Source organism: Megalops cyprinoides, chromosome 9 (assembly GCF_013368585.1).
Source record: "Megalops cyprinoides isolate fMegCyp1 chromosome 9, fMegCyp1.pri, whole genome shotgun sequence".
Classification (NCBI taxonomy): domain Eukaryota; kingdom Metazoa; phylum Chordata; class Actinopteri; order Elopiformes; family Megalopidae; genus Megalops; species Megalops cyprinoides.
In genome coordinates this window covers 23,392,177-23,409,616 of record NC_050591.1, presented here as the reverse complement: position 1 = coordinate 23,409,616, position 17,440 = coordinate 23,392,177, and the positions used below count along the sequence as shown (strand labels likewise).

The 17,440-nt window shown below is 43.6% G+C and overlaps 1 protein-coding gene across 4 annotated transcripts in view; it reads left to right on the top strand.

Annotated features, from left to right (window-relative positions):
* The window catches only part of LOC118783347 (fibroblast growth factor 12-like), a 40,036-nt gene extending 23,048 nt beyond the window's left edge, over positions 1-16,988 (top strand). For 3 of the 4 annotated variants that reach the window (XM_036537170.1, XM_036537168.1, XM_036537169.1), the window contains 4 exons: positions 4,566-4,676; positions 7,467-7,570; positions 13,805-14,003; positions 14,537-16,988. In XM_036537170.1, the coding sequence (XP_036393063.1) occupies positions 4,566-4,676; positions 7,467-7,570; positions 13,805-14,003; positions 14,537-14,667 (545 nt within the window). In that variant the 3' untranslated portion in view covers positions 14,668-16,988. Of the gene's footprint in view, positions 1-1,483; positions 2,618-4,565; positions 4,677-7,466; positions 7,571-13,804; positions 14,004-14,536 lie in introns of those variants that run through there. The other variant, XM_036537167.1, reaches the window with a different exon arrangement.
* The last annotated feature ends 452 nt before the right edge of the window (positions 16,989-17,440 follow it).

Below are 17,440 nucleotides of genomic sequence, written 5' to 3'. Positions count from 1 at the left end.
TACACGCATGAATTAGGCAAGGGGAATCTCTATGTGAATCAGACAATTCATTCACAAAGGGGATGCTATTTCAGGGGATGTGGCGAAGACTCAGACAGGACTCAGAGAGGAGAAAATGTCCCTTAGCCCGCATTACAGTTGAGATGGCATGAAATCTGAAAAATTCAGACTGTTGTTAATGTTTCATTTGGATATTTTGGAATGAAGGCAAGAGGTTTTTCATGTACTTGGAAGTAAACTCCTGGAAGAACATAATACTTTCCACCCTGCAGGAGAATGACACTTCCTAACAACAGCCAGGGGAAGCAGAAATCCACAGTAGCAAATGACTGTCATTAGGACAGGTAGAGTTTGAATTGATGGACAGTGGAACGGTTGTGGTTTTTTTTGGTGGACAATGAAATGGGGGCGTTTGTATTAAGATGTAGAAGAAAGCTGGGGTTTTTAAATGATGGATAGTAGAGGGGTGGGGTTTCTTGCAGTCATGTGGATATAGGGTCCACAGGATGTTTAGGGTTGTGGCGTCATTACTTTAAACTAAATTCTTGTTTCTTTGAACCATTCCTACAACACAGAAATGTGCAGTGCCGATTTATCTGTTATCTTTCTACAGCCCAGGAATGTCATTTATTCTCCAAATTCTCTAGGAGTTTAGGAATGTAGGTAACCATTGTGAGGCTGGCAGAAGAATACACAACACAAAGAATTCTTACAGTGCATTGTCACATATGTCCTCACCTGTCTTAAATAGTTTCAGAATAATGGCACTAGATCCAGTGGGAGAAATTTCAAAACAGAATAGAAAAAATCAATTAAGTGAAAACGAAGGCCATTCTGAGGGGTGTAAGGGCACCCCTAAACGAGTTGCTGAAGCGTGCCATCCGTGTTCGGTCATCAGAACTACGTCGTTAATTTGAGATTTTATGCCAGTCACACCGTTGATCGGTGTGGTTATATATAAGATGGTTATATTTACTCTAATTAATGCCATACATTAACATTTTCTCGCCGAAGCTGCCCACGTACAGTATGTAAATTGACAAAAGAAAGCAATTAAATATTTCAAATGCAACATGATTTGCTGTTCACAAAGTGAAAGAGCGGTGTTATTATTTGTGTTGCTGTTGAAGTACAAGAATGGTTAAAAGTAAGCCTCTCGGTCTTAACGTAAACATAACCGTGATTGATCAGCTTCGCTGTAACAAGTGACACTCGTAGATTGCTGTGTCAACACGCACGCCGTCTTGTTGGCTGCCTGACAATGTGAAATGGCGGGGTGTCTGAGGGAGCAGATTCTCTCCGTACGGCTGCTCTTACTTTGAGGGACAGCTGTGAGCCACGGTTCTAGCCCTCCATCTCGCTCTCTCGGCCCCCTCCCCTCCCTCTCCCCCTCTCTCTTTTTTTCTCTGCCTCCGAGAATTCCTCATCCGAACCTCAATCACGTACGATTGCGTAGAGAGAGAAAAGGATGCTGGCAAGCCATTCAGTGGCTGAGCATCAGGGAGAACTACCGATTCCTCGTAACTGCTTTGTAAATTAATATTTTCACATTAATTTGGACGTCTTGAGGGATCGGAAAGACTGATTCAGCTACATTCGTCATTTTCTGGAGACATGTCAAATGCTTTGCGTGGGAAGGAAATATATTTGCATGAATTGCAACAATATCATGTTGCCGCGCTACCCACATATTTTTGTCCATATGAAATTGCTCGGTGGCACGCATCGGAGGCTTTCGCGTAGGGTCTCGGAAAACTATGCAGCTTGAGGATGTCTGCGCGCTTGGCTGAGCCGGCTACCGCCTGCCGGTCCGCTTTCTGCTTACTGCCGAACTTAGGAAGTTGAGAATTCCGCGACACGGCTAACAGCGAAGTGTTGACAAGAAAAAGATTTACTATCCCCAAGAGAAGTTCGAGGCGTCTTGCCTGCCATGTATGAACTAGATATTTTGGCATTTCACGTGTGGGTCCAGTAAATGGGGCTTCGTTTCAGGAATGCCGGGACTCCGACGATCCGAATGGAACGCGCTGTTACTGCCGATGGTTTGTACATTTATATTCATTTGGATGTAAACGAATGATCAATGGGGCATGCTGTTCACGACATCATACACGAATTATGCATCCCCTGTTTATCTCTAAAACTCACTTGCATGCTGAAATGGAACACCTAGCCAAGAAGAGGATGTCAAATTACCCCACCATGACTTCGGCGTTGTGTGCAAATATTTCAGGATCATTATAACATTTGGCAAATCTCGGAAAGTGCAACATTATAAGGGTTGTGATTCCTCGCTCTGGGAACCACATGCACGAGGATAGCCACCATCAAAAGAACTGTTCACAGTTCACGCCGTATTTTCGTTTATTGCGCCCAGTCACGGCATCATTCTACCTCTGCTGAACACCTCGAATAGCCCGCGGGGAGATGGCAGCGGCGATAGCCAGCTCCCTTATCCGACAGAAACGCCAAGCCAGGGAGTCCAACAGCGACCGAGTTTCCGCCTCCAAACGCCGCAGCAGCCCTAGTAAAGACCCCCGTTCTCTATGCGTTTTTGGGGTTTTCAGCAAAGTCCGATTCTGCAGTGGCAAGAAAAAGGCAGTCCGGCGGAGACCAGGTTAGTGACCATGTTTTAGGTCCCCCCCTTCAAACAAGCAGCGGAAGCACTGAAGTAAGATCGTTACAGTGCAATGGAGGTCCCACCTGTATCGTCCTCACCTGCTGTTCTCTGTCAGAGTCAACCAAACACCACCAAGATATATATGTGTGTATACACTACGTCCTGTGATTTTATTAATGTTGTCGTTTTATTGTATTGTGACTGCCATTACTGTATTATAATTATCTGGGATGTACAGATGGCCTTTTTTTACTCTCTCCCATTCCTTCATCGTTACAGTTTAAACAAAGTACTGTTTAATCATAGAGAAATCTGCCCCGCAGTGCACCAGAGGTAATTTAGGTAGAATATTTACGGTGGAAAATTTATCAGGACACATTTTTATAGCTGCGTGGTTGAGAATCAGGTTAATCATGCCATCATATCGGTGAATGTCACTCCAGTGCATTTAAAAGAGGCTGCTGTTGAGTGAGTTTGTACTCGTGTGCTACAGTGAGTGTAGTGTACCTTCCTTTCCCTGAACATCTAAACTGTGGTCAAGGACAGGCGATGGGATTACCATCTCAGGTCCTCTGTGATTCGATTGACAGCCCTGTGCTGGATTGCCTGAAACTTGTTGTTTTTCCCTTTTCCCCGTAAGACACCTTCTCCAACCCTCCACACTCTCCAGGTGTATGGTAAGAGCATCAGGCTAGGTCAGTAGATCAGTCTTCATCTGTGGGCTGTGTCGGTCAGTCTCTCCATCTCCGCATTCCTCCTTCCGTGACACTCCTAATGGCAGGAATCCACTGCCTTGCTGCGACGACTTCACCCTGACCATCCTTTCTTTCTGTCCATCATTCTTTCTGAGAGATCATCACTGAATGACATGCAAAGGCTTGTGTGGTAGTTTCTCTGTGTCATTGTGTCCATGTTGTGAAATTTGGCGATTATAGTAGATTCATGCACCCATTCCATAGCCATAATATTAAAATCTAAACAAATATGGTATTTGCACAGGTATACATTGTTTTGAAGTTTAGTTTGAATGAATCCATGTTTAATCCTATGTTTACTCCACCTCTCAGACACATATGTGCTCACATGTATACACACACACACACACACACACACACACACACACACACACACACACACACACACACACAAACCTGCTTGCTAATAAGACTCAATGCTCTTCTTTACTACTGGTTACACTGAACTGTACTGTGCATATCTGTGCTAGCACTGCACAGAACATTATTACTGAATTCCTATGCTTTGCTCCTGTTCCTATGCTCTGACTTTGTGTGGCAGCAGCTTAGCCCGAGAGCGGTGTTGAGTCCTTTCTTGTGGTGACGGCTGGGGTCACCGTTCAGCTTCCCTTAGTAACATTATATAGTGTAACCCCTCTCCGATCAGCACCACCACACATTAATCCAGAGCCCTTTTCCATTCAAAGAGCAAGTGAAGGAAACGATTGGTCTGGGGTCTTCAGGGAGTGCACAGGCAGTGGTCTGGATGTGGAGGTAATGGTCGACACAGAGAGGGTGAGATGCAGGGGACTTGAAGCCTACCTGCAGGGATGTGCAGCTATGGTTACCTGCCCTGTGAACATCTGAGACTCATCTGTCGAACACAAGTGGACTGAACCGTCCTACTGCTGTGACAAATTTCTTTCAACTGCAAAACTCCGTCTACCTCAAATCAATATGAGAGTGACCCTCTGTGTGAAATGTGTGTATGCATGTGTCTGTATGTCAGAGATGTGTATGTGAGTGTTTTTGTCGGTGTGTTAATTTTTGTGTGTTATGTTGATGAGTACGTGTGTGGGTATGCATATGTGATTGATGTTTGTGTGATTGTCTTTTGGTGATGGTGATACAGTGGAGGGTGTGGCAGGTGGGGTCTCCCTGTATATAGTGTAGTTTAATATGTGGGGATGGGGGTGTTTCCTGTGTTTCAGAGCCGCAGCTGAAAGGCATTGTGACCCGACTGTTCAGCCAGCAGGGCTTCTACCTGCAGATGCTGCCAGACGGAACCATTGACGGGAGCAAGGACGAGAACAGTGACTACAGTAAGTAACGGAACTCCCAGCATGCATCATTCTCACAAATAGACCATGTTTCCTCTGTTGGCTTCTGAAGACCTGATACAGCCTAAGGGCAAATTGTCATCCTTTTGCTTGTCAACCACACAGTCCTATCTTTGCTGTGCATTGATTTAAAAATGAAATGTTAATTTAACCATGCAAATGCTGTCATTCAACTTTTTTATTGTTTGTTGATTAAAACCACAGATATTTCACTTATACTCATGAATACATGTCTCCCCTGCACAGACCTGTCTGAGACACACCTCTCTCCTGCATACGCCTATCTCTTATGCACCTCTCTATTGCTCACTTACCTCCAAATATACCTCTCTCACCTGCACCCACCTCTCTCCCATAATCACCTGTTCCAGCACACACCGGCCTATCCTAATTTTACCTCCAGGCACATGGGTGGCTTAGATTTAGAGACCGGTCTGATGTACAGTATGGAATCTCTTCTTCCTCTCTCAGCAGCATCTTTTCTGAACTGTCTTTTCTTGACTTGCTGAGCCGAGGCAATCTACTTACTGTCAAATTTGGAGCAATTTCTTTTCCATGAGCAAAGGTGTTGATTAGAATCCTGGAATTTGGCAGCTGGGAGCTGTCAGCTGATGAGGTGAAAGCTCACTCAGGCAGCCCTCCTTAGCAATGAGTCACTGCAGTGAAGTGAGTGTCAAAACCAGGAGTCACAACAGGAAATTATATGTCTGGACCAGGAGTCACAGCAAAGATGAGTCAAAGGCACTGGGAAATTGAAAGGGAGAGTAGTGGGGCATTATGAGTAGGCTGGGACAGCGCTCTTTGTGTGTTAAAGAACCATGGAGCTCTCTCTCCTGAGGTGTCAGGACAAACTGGGATAGAATAAAGGGAGCTCCACCTGTCTGCGTCAGCCAATAAAAATGAAGTGCTTCCTACGTGCACGCAGAGCTTTTCTAAATGTGGTTTTCAGATCTTGTGCCTGTACAATGGAGCAGCAGAAAAATATCTGTCTTTTTTAACCCTCCATGCTGAGACGCTTCATGTGCTGAAATGAGGAATTATGTTGCTGGATCAGAATCTTAAGACAAAGCAGTGTTGAATTTGATGTTAGATTAGAGGGGGGTATGTGTTGCGGGTGAATGTTTTGTGGTGAAAAGAGTAATAGCAGGCGCACTGCAGCCTGCGGCTCTTTCAGGAGAGGAACTGCTCCCACTCATACCAGGGGATTTTTCCTCTCATCTCATCCTCCCTTTTCTGTCTTCATGGATTATATCACAGCTCTTATTTATCAGCAATGCCCACATGAGCGTATCCAACAAGCTTAGCTCTCTGCAGTTTACTAGCAATACTTACCGCTCTTTGTAACATTATTATTATGTTACTTTGTGTTAACAGACCTGTAAAATGGTCTGTGTGGACTGGAGCAGTGTGAGATGTCAGGGCTGGATCAGGGTGAGACCTTGGGTCCGGATCAGGGTGAGGTCTCAGGGCTGGATCAGGGTGAGACCTTGGGTCCGGATCAGGGTGAGGTCTCAGGGCTGGATCAGTGTGAGATCTCAGGGCTGGATCAGTGTGAAATCTCAGCAATCTGCTGCTTATGCATGGGTTCCAAGCCCTGCATAAGGCAAGAAAAAGCCTAGTAAGAGTGACTGGTGGAGAGAGTGGTTGAGTTCTTTCTCAAGTTTTTGCTAAACTTATTATGTGCTTTTTCTGATTACGTAATACTGAAAACAGTGATCCCCCAAAATTAAAAACCATGGAGATGTTGTTATTATGTAAATTGAATTTCCTTAGTCCTGTGAGGGGTTAAGCCCACATATCTCTGTTCTAAAACATCAACCCTTGGAGAGGCCTGTTGATGGAACCTCTTCACTTTCTATATTTGCTCACATTTCCACCCACGCTTGGAGAAAGATCCCTCTGGCAACAAAGGACCATAATCCTGAACTGAGCTGACAGAAGCTGAAGGCTGGGTGCATGTTTGATCCAGTACTGGCTGTGTACCTGGAAATACGTTCTCTTTTCTGCACCCCCTGTCCAACACACTACCCTGTGTCACCGTCTAACATGTCAATTCCATTTCCACCAACCCACCCCCACCACCACCACCTTTCCAATCCCCTGGACCCTGTGACCTCCTGATTGTGCGTCCTGATGCAATCTGTAATATAATATGGCTAGGTGCCTAATGTTAGTGGATCTAACTAGCCAGCAATTTTTAGATGTTCCGTACAGTTATACAGTCGTCTACTTTTGTTCAATTTTTCAGCAAGCTGGATGCAAAAAGCAGATGTTTTGCTAGGCAGCTAGAAAAACTCTCGCTGACGCATCCTTTATATAACCAACTCCATGTAAAGTAGGCATGATTAGAACTGATTTTTTTTCTCTCTCCATTCTAATTTAGCCTATGGTGCACGTTGACCTCATTTGCCATATTGACTCAAAGATTTAAGGGATATCAGCACGAAAGCTTTTAAGTAAAGTGTACATGCATGTAAAATTAGTGGAAGGAGGTTCTCTGAAGGCAGTTGTGCTGTGGTGTAACTCAGGGGGTGTGATAGACAGCTTTGGCCTGTTCACAGTCTTCCTGACAGACCTGCTCAAATTGCTCAGCTATGCTTGCAAGTTTACTGCATTGCTATTTCTCATTACTTCATCTTACCCTCCCTCATATGAATGTGCAAGGTGGGGTTGTGTGAGCTCTGACCTGCCCTCCCATTTGATAGTGTCAGGTGTGAGTGTGGCAGTGTGTGACACCTGGCAGGTGTGTGACAGAACTCCTCTGTTTTTCAGCCCTGTTTAACCTGATCCCAGTGGGACTGCGAGTGGTGGCCATCCAGGGAGTGAAGGCCGGCCTCTACGTAGCCATGAATGGAGAGGGGTTCCTGTACAGCTCAGTAAGACTTCCTTTCTCTCCACTGTATGTGTGTGTGTGTGTGTGTGTGTGTGTGTGTGTGTGTGCGTATGCTTGTGTGTCTGTGTGTGTTTGAATTGAGGTGTCAGGTTTCATTGTTCTATCATAGCCTTGCGGTATTTTCTTGCGTTGCTTATATTTGTGATTCAAGCTGGAGCAAAACTGTCTGTATAGGGTTCTGTTAATCAGTGGCTGTGTTGGTACAGGGCTTTGTGTAGAATATTTTGTTATGCTGTTGTAGCACTGATGTACGACTGTGTTAGCATTTGCTATGCTGATGTGAGTACTGGATGTGTATGGCTGTGTTGATGATGGTGTAGACTATTTTGTTGGACCCTTTTTGTGTTGATGTAAAACTGCTTTGATGTAGTGTCGGGGGAATATCTCAGAGTTGGTCTGTAGCTGCAACGGTGTTGGACTGTTTCATTACTGAGTTGCGTTCATCTCCACTGAATTAGTGCTGAGCTATTAACACACCACATTACACTCCTTGTAATGGAGAAGGTGTATATAGCATGAAACAGCAAGAAAAAGGTAAAAACTTGCCTATTTAAGGATGGAGCACCCATTAGCAGGTTATTTCTTTTTGAATCAATTGTGTCAAATGTAGCTTCACAATGCCTTTTTGAACTTCTCATAAAATAATTAGAATAACAAGTAGTCCATTTTAATCTGAAATCAGTTGTTCCTTTTCATTTTTTCATTTTTTCATAGTGGCTTCTGCATTCCTCTATTCTTGCTGCTCTGCAAAGAGATTTCTGTTTTGTCTTTTGCTGATCCAGAATAAGGTCAAAGTTCATTAACCCCATAAATATGCTTCCCCAACTTCATCACTACAATGTACAACAGGGTTTTATCTGTGACCATTATTTTTGTAGGTTCATCCTAGATGTATATTTCTTTATCGTCTTTGGCGAGCGATATTTTGAGACTGCACTGACGGGAGTTTTTGGTGAATCGTATTCCTCTATTAATAGCAAAGGAGGGCCCATGGGATGGTGTGCCGCTGGAGGTTATAAATATCTTTGTTAAAAACATCTTCATCTATAAAAGATTGAAAACAATTCTTACAATATGCAGAGAGCATAGGGAGTCCAAACTGAAAAAAAAAAAAAAAAAATCTCCCCACACGCAAAAGATATCCTTTGCACTGGAATACAGCAGGCAAAATTTATCCAGCTTTACTGACAAACCAAAAATATGTCAAGCAACGACTATACATAGCCACTTGTAATTTATACAAATACATGAATTATAGAATTAGCACTACAATTTAAAATAATGCAAAAAATATTGTAAATCTAAGCTAACAACATAACCTTTCCTCCACAACCCCTTACCCCTCCATGTACTCTCTACATTAGAGGTGTACCTTTTAGGGGAGTGTCAGTATTCACTGTCTGTCCCCCAGGCTGCAGTAGACAGCTCTGTCCCTCAGGATTATTGGGAAGATCTTTTAAATAAGTGAGATAATTTGTTGGCTGTGAGACAGTGTGTATCGCTAATTTTATTTTTAATCACATTTTCATAGGAATGCAGTTCTGCATTGATCCTTTGTGATGACAGTGAGCCCACAGGATGTTCTCTGGCAGTCTGCCTCCTCCACCTCCCCCTGTTCTTGTCCCTGCTCCTCCCCCTACTACTCCTCCTCTCCCTATTCCTTACTCCCTTCTCCTCGCTCCTTCCCCTGGTACCTCCCCTGTTTCTCTCTCCCTCTCTCTACGACTCCCCTTCTCCCACTTTTCTCCTTGCTCTTTTCCCCCTGCTGCTGCTCCTCTCCCTACTCCTGCTGGCGATCCTCTCCCTGCTCCTCCATCGCTCCCCTGATCCTCTCCCTCTCCCACCTCTCGTCCTCTTGCTCCTCTGACAGTCTGGTCATCAGAAGCCAGAGCATAAGTTTAAATGACATCATTCTTACAATGTGCTGTAAATTAGCCGGTGGTAAATAACACAGTGGAATAAGGCAGGGGTCTATGGAAGCACTGGTAACAATGTTGCCTCTGTGAGTTTAGGGTTATAGTGTGGTCTCTCTGAGTGCTAAGAAGCTCATTCAACTGAGTTGAACACTTCAGACGTGTTTATGACCTTTGACCAGAATGGTTATGGTTAATGTGTTGGAGCTGTCTTGCCCTCCAGGTCCCTCCAGGGATGGATGGTGTCTGTGGGGAAGATAGGATCTCCTGCTTGAGCAAAACGCCCTGGTTATCACGCTGATACTGCATAGCAAAATCTTCAAAGCCTTTGCTTCACAGAGCTCCTGCTTCTGTTTCAAAGTCATGCGTATGGGTGTGATGTCACATGCTTCACAGATGATAGCTGGAGCATTCGCTGAATTTGGTAGAGCTTCCCTCCTCTGCACTAGAGATAGATCAGTCTGTATTTGTGCCTCCTCAGGCTTCTGCTCAGACCGCGCTCTGCACGGGCTGTTGATTTAGTGGGTCTCAATTTGCTAAAATAGCTGCTGATCTGGCGTTCTGGCTCCTGCTCCTTCCCACCATCAACAGCTCCAACTGACCCCTCATCTCAAAGCACCATGAGGGGCAGGGACACTGGCACAGACCTGCTCTCTTTGGCGTGGAAAGGAACCCCGCAGCTTTGTCAGCTGTATTCAGATTTTATATAAATTCTGATGTAAGTGTCTTTGTGCTGATTTCTGAAATGGGTGATTATGGAAATAAAGGTCTACCTTTTGTTGCAGTGCTGTGAAACCAGTAGTCTTTAGTGCAGGGTCCCTTAGGGCCTGAACAGTAGTGAACAGGCCTCACTCATGGGGATGACACTGTGGTGAGATTTTATTTTTTTTAAGCCTCAACCAAAATCCTCCAGAAACGTCTGTGAACTCCACTACTCCACCACACAGAGTGAACCATTTCTCAGGCTTCTCAGGTCTCTGGTCAAAGGCAGTCTGACCAGTGCAACTATAAGTTTGTAGATCTGAGGTCTCAGTGAGTACGCTACCTTACCTGAATAGCATTAAACTGTTCAAAGGATTAAGTTAAAAAAAACAGACGTTATGTAATTGTTTAAGTTAATTGAAATAAATATTAGCACGTGTGTTCCATCTGCAGGTGGGTTTAATGTGAGATGAACACCTGAGTGAGATGATCACTTGACACAGAGGTACAAATATGGTACAAATATGCTATATAACTGTCATATAAACATACAAATATGACAGTTTCAACTTACATCAATTTTTACTTTGAAGGTGGAATTAATATCTCTGTCTCACTAGTGTCACTGTATTCATCAAACCACTAATGTCACTACATTCATTCAACCCCCTCCTATCACTACATTCATCAATCCCCCTCCTGTCACTATATTCATCAAGCCCCTTCTGTCACTATATTCATCAAACTCCTAATGTCACTACATTCATTCAACCCCCTCCTATCACTATATTCATCAAGCCCCCCCATCACTATATTCATCAAGCCCCTTCTGTCACTATATTCATCAAACTCCTAATGTCACTACATTCATTCAACCCCCTCCTATCACTATATTCATCAAGCCCCCCCATCACTATATTCATCAAGCCCCTTCTGTCACTATATTCATCAAACTCCTAATGTCACTACATTCATCAATCCCCCTCCTATCACTATATTCATCAAACCCCTAATGTCACTATATTCATTGATCCCCCTCCTGTCACTATATCCATCAAACCCCTAATGTCACTACATTCATCAAACTCTACTGTCACTGCACTCATAAAACCCACTATCACTGGATTTAGACTTCTGAGCATTTTTAGTGTTGGTGTTGAATGAGCTCACTGTCCTCTATTATTCATCACACTCTAACTGACCTACTTTACTGTGCTGTGATGACTGCTTCTCTATCACTGTGGTTTGAGAACAGCCATCTCCCTAAGAGACTACAGCATCCCCACCAATAACCCCCCCCCACTATTCCCTGCACACTCACCCCTGTTCTCTGCAGTTCTGCCCTGCACTTACCCCTTTGCCCTGCAGAGTAACCATTATGCCCTACACACTGACCCCTGTTCCCTGTCCAGTTACCTTTATTTCCTGTGCACTTACCCTTGTCCCCTGCACAGTTACCCCTCCCCCCTGCTCACCTGCCCCTTTTGATTGTGAGTCAAAGTATGGATTGATTAAATTGCTTCTCTGTTGTTGCGCCCTCTCTAAGTAGGACAAGAGCACCCTTTTGAATGACTGTACAGCCACCTGTTTTTTTCATGCCAAGTTAAATGAATTGGTTGTAAGTTTTGTGCTTATAGTGACAACATTTGCCTCGTGAGCACCCATGCAGTCAGCAATTGACATTTATTATTTGTGATTCTACCGCTGGGTGTATGGGCTTTCTTTCTGAGTGTATGTACTTCCTCTCTGAGGAAGTACATACACTTCCTCCTATCTGAGACTGTACACTGAGTGTGTATGCTTTTTCTGAGAGAGTGCTAACTTCCTCTCTGAGTGTGCATGTCGTCTCTGAGTGCTTGTACAGCCTTTGAATGTGTGTAGTTCCCTTCTGAGTGTGTCTACTGTCTTTGAGAGTGTGTACCTTCTCACTTTGACTCTGTGTTCTTCTTTTCCACCTGCCTTTACAACCACATTTCATACATGATCACCTAGGATTGGCAGTTATTTATTGGTGCTGGAGAAGCACTTTTACTGGTCATGGAAAAGGTAGGACATCCTGCTGCTCTCCCACTGTTGTCAGTGGTGTTGCTGTGGAGACATAATTCCTTGGCTCAATCTGCTGACCTGCTGATTGACTGTAAGAGATGCAGCTGTTCTCATGACAGGAGGGGACTGCTCTGTCATGGAGACCTGATAACTCCCTGCTAATGCTGCACGCTGCACATTGCACACACTGAGAAATGCACCTGCACAAACAGCTGTACACTGTGCATACAGAGATAGAACTAGATCTGTATCTGTGCGTATGTTTCTGTTTGTGTGTGTGTGTGCGTGTGTGTGTGTGCGTGCATGTGTGTGTGTGTGGCTGTGTGTGTACGTCTGTGTTTGTGGATATCCGTACATGTCAACGTGCATTATAAATAGTACACCCCAGTATGCTGCCTGAGCCCTTTTAAATCCCAGTTACTCTATGAGAGTGCAGAGTGCTGGAACCAGCTCTCTTGCTGGAGGGTTGGGGATTAGCAAAGATGAACTCTTATCAGGGTGGGTGAACTGAACAGGCAATGAGTCACGGCGTAACAACGCATATCCCGCCAATAACACTGTCCACAGGTGACGTCTGTGGGTTCTGCCGCAGATAATCCAGGCCAAGTACCCAGATCACACTATACACCTGGATGACAGAGAACTCTCCTTTAATTATTTCTATGTGCTTAGACTCCCTCATGCAAGTTAAGTTAGATTTTTTACTGTATCAATCAGTGGTTGAATGACTGAATCTGTTGAGACTAAAACTACCTAAAACAAAAATAACAGTAGTGGGAGAGAGACTCAGCTGAGACTCAAGCCCTTGACCCTCAGGTGTAAAGTTCATTGGTCTAACCATGCTTCTGCATACGCCGAGCTCCAGCGGTGATTGGAAGAATTGTGGTCAGGTGACAGACAGCTGTGTTGACAGTGAAAGACACAGAACACAGCCTCAGTGTTGGTGCTTGTGGAAGGATTTGTAAAAGTGGGACTGCTCACTTGGTTTAGTTGTTAATTGTCTTTGGGGTTCTCTGTTTCATCTCTCCTTATGTAATCATTACGTAATGTAATATCCCTGCTGTGAGGGAAATTGAGAGAGGAGTGAGGTTATTTCCCCTATACTGAGGGACTAAGGAGGGGTGGATGTGAGGGAGGGAGAGAGAGTGAGAGTGAAATACATAGAGAGAAACAGAGAAATAGCATTCCCATCCTAGTCTTATTTTACCCTGTCCCCTGACACTACCTGACAGGTCTATACACCACTGTTTTTCAGTACAGGCTATGGTGGAACAATGAATGAGAAAGACAACATGTCAGTTTTGGTGTGTGTTCACTGTGCCAGCAGTCTGCTCTCCTGTACTCAGAGACCATTCAGTGGATGTTTTTTAGGTTCCACCCAGCTTTTTCAACAACTTGATCAGTGTAGTTATTTCTGCCTCATCTAAAAATGCACTGTTGTCAGCAGCTCTGGCACATGATGAGACTCCACTGTGATAATCACCCTAAACGTCCTGCTCGTCTGTCTCACTGCGGTAAAACCTTTCTCTCTCTCTTTTTCTATCTTTGTTTCCCAGGAAATGTTCACTCCGGAGTGTAAGTTCAAGGAGTCTGTGTTTGAGAATTACTATGTCATCTACTCATCCACGGTGTACCGGCAGCATGAGTCTGGCAGGGCCTGGTTCCTGGGCCTCAATAAGGATGGTCAGGTGATGAAGGGGAACCGGGTGAAGAAGACCAAGCCTTGCTCACATTTTGTTCCCAGACCCATTGAAGGTATGACTCATGCATCTGAGCCAGTATATGTAACACGAAGACTGTAATGAATGACAGAAATATTCAAGAAATATAGATAGATAGATAGATAGATAAATAGATAAACTCTCAGATGACCTCAATAATCCCAAACTGACTGCATCCACCTAAAATACACTTGATATTGAGGGACTGTTGGCAGGGAAATTTGATTTGTAACTGCTAATATTCAGGACAGCTGTGGAAGCAGTAGTACCGACATGACTCAACAAACTGTTTTATCAACAGCTGTACTGTTGTATGACAACAAGACTGTTGAATGACTCTCTTCCAGAAACAAGCTCATGACCTCAGATTGACTCACAACCCCTCCCCAAAACTGCTCACAACCCCTCCCCAAGAGTTGTAGCACCTCTCCCAGACTAACTAATAACACCTTCACACAACGGCTGTATCTATATTTTCTTCTGTATTATGCGGAAGAACTCTTTTTACCATGCTGTGCAGTAATCAGGACACAGTGCTGATGTCTTCGTCTGTGGTCTCTTCCACAGTTTGCATGTATAAGGAGCCATCACTGCATGAAATTGAAGAGAAGCAGCGTTCCAGGAAAAGTTCAGGGACTCCCACCATGAACGGGGGCAAAGTGGTGAACCAGGACAATACAGAGGAGGACGGCTCTTAGCTTCACCACTGAAGACCACCCTGGATCCCAACTCCTTCATTTCTTACACATTGTTCAACAAAAACAAAAAAGAAGACAAAAAACTGAATTCTTGCCTGTGAAATATTTTAGACAAAAAGGGAAAATATTTGAAATCAGGACATGAATTTACATTTTATGCAAAAGGCTGCTGAGTGACAGCAGGAAGGTCCTCTCTTCACTACAATTTTAGTGTTTCAAAGTTAAAACTCCCAAATAAGCTTTAAGCTATGTTAGAATTTCACGCATTAATTTATGAATGCTATGGTACTTTCACTTGCTTATACGTGTTGTTATTATCATTAATAATAATAATAATAATAATAATAATAATAATAATAATGTTATTATTCATTATTACTTTTATTCTTCTCCTTATTATGATTTGTTTTAGGAAGGTCTGAGAGGTTTTGGTGTTTGGAATCAGATGCATGACTATAAGACTGTCTGAGAGATGTTGGAGATTCCTCTCTGTAATAGAATCAAACACTGTACTGCAATGTTTCTAAGGATTAATGAGGCCCCCTTTACCCTTCAGATGAAATAGAATCCGTATCCGAATACACCAGTACCCATCCTTACAGTCGCATGATCTCTAATGTCGTCACATGATTCCAAGTGTGGTCACACTGTCTTTCAGGTGGGCGTGATCAAAAATCATTTTTTCTAAAAACGGGAGACATGCATGTATCTCACCGGGGGCTCATGTCCCAGTACATGTGAAAGATCTTTGGAGCTGAAGAGACCTCTTTACATGTGCAAATGAAAAGTACAGCACTCTGCAGTGGTGAGACAGAGTAAGACAGAATTCTGCGAAGAGAAAATATCTCAAAGATCACTCAGTCACAGAAATCAATCAGATGAAACATTCCTATCATATTCAGGAACTCATTGCATTATGCAAGGAACACCCTTGTTCTCTAAGATATAAAAATGAAGAAACAGATTAATTCTGTAATGCTGTATAAAGTTCACTCCTGGTTTCAACAGCTCCTGTGATTGTACACACCAGGTACAGAACTAGAGGGGGGCGGGTACAGATCTTGTCAAAAGTGTCTTTGGTGTGTTGATTGATTAAGATGTACCAAACTGGAGCTAAAAAAAGTGTGAGAGAGGAAGGATGCGTATTTGTCGCCATAATGAAGGATGTTCCATTTTAAGACTATGGTAGAGGTAGGTCTGAGATGCTCCTGAACCTTGAATCACCTTGTGTGTGCACATAAATTGGACAGCTAAGAGTGCCTGTGACCACTTTAAAGAGTGAAATACATCAAGCTGAAGATTCTTGACTAGTGGAAACACAATAAACTGCCATTTCATTGGGACAAAATAGCATTTTAGTATCACAAAGGAGGACATATTTCTACTCTCAAAATCCCAAGGAGACCTCCTACCAAGTCTGAGATCAACTTGGAACACTGTAGATATGTCCTTTGCATCTGAATCTGGAAATGTCCTGTACATATCAAGACAGGTTCAGTTATCCCCTGTGTACATACAGCTATTCTAGTACATTTATTCCTCCTATCCTAATGACCCAGACATCAGGAGTCATTGGCTTGATGTATTCAACCCTTTAGAGTTCTGTTCCTATATTGTTAGCACCATACCTCCTAAAGACAGCCTGCTTGTTGACAACCATCAATTTAGAACAGTCACTGCACAGATCTCCTGATCCTTATTTCAGCTTATGTGCTAGTGGGGGACACTGATGATTAGACATGCATCCAAATAACAAATGGTTACTTGATATGCGTAGCACATGCTGTAAACTGATACTCTCGAGTAAGCAGTGTTAGCCACTCACAGCAGTGGGCTGAATCGTCACTTTTCACAAGCCAGTAATAATTTTTTCACAATTCAGTAATTTCTCATTAAAAACATACTACACAACAGTGGAGGAGATAGCAGAGATGTGCCAGAGTTAGCTTAGTCTTATCGATTTTCCCTAATTTAACATAGGAAGTGTTAGCTATATTTCATGAAACTCATAAAGGGCATGAAGGATTCCTTCATTAGCAACTGTAATGTCTATGAGAGTCTTCCATGGGGGAATGGCACCATTAGCAGGTGTGGGTCAAAGTCAGTGCAGAAAAGGGAGGGGTGCATAGCAGCATGTGCCTCTGCTCACCAGGAGAGGGTGCTGGTGTGCACTATGTGTGACCGAGACCCTGCACTGATCCCACCCTGTCGCTGGAAGGTAAGATGGGGGCTTGGCATCTAGGGGATCCTGGACTCTTTATTTGTGCTTGCTGATTTTTGCACCTTCATATGCATTATGAAATATGAAGCAGAAAAAAAAACATTGAAAATAGGCCAAATGAAAAGATCGTTTAAAAATAAAAAGAGTATGATGCCAAAAATTCCTTTCCCTGCTGCTTCTCTCTGACTGTGTATACACACATACTCATAAAACACACAAACACACAAAACAGACTCTTTCTGTCTTACCTCACACACAGACTGTCACGTCAAACATGCTCACACTTATGGACTCACTCATGCCAAACAAAAACATTCCCTGCCCACACACACATACACACAGTGAAAGACAAACTCTTGAAGGTTTCACACATTGAGATAGAAAGACATTCTCTCACCTCACCCCACACCCCATAACAAACACATACCAGACTATTATGCTGCGTAAGGTCTGTCACACTGCATTTGCAATGACATCATCTAACTCCTAAAACTAGAATCCTCACCTGTGGCAGGCTCATCTGTAATTAATAAGGTAAGTGCTAGGTGCTCT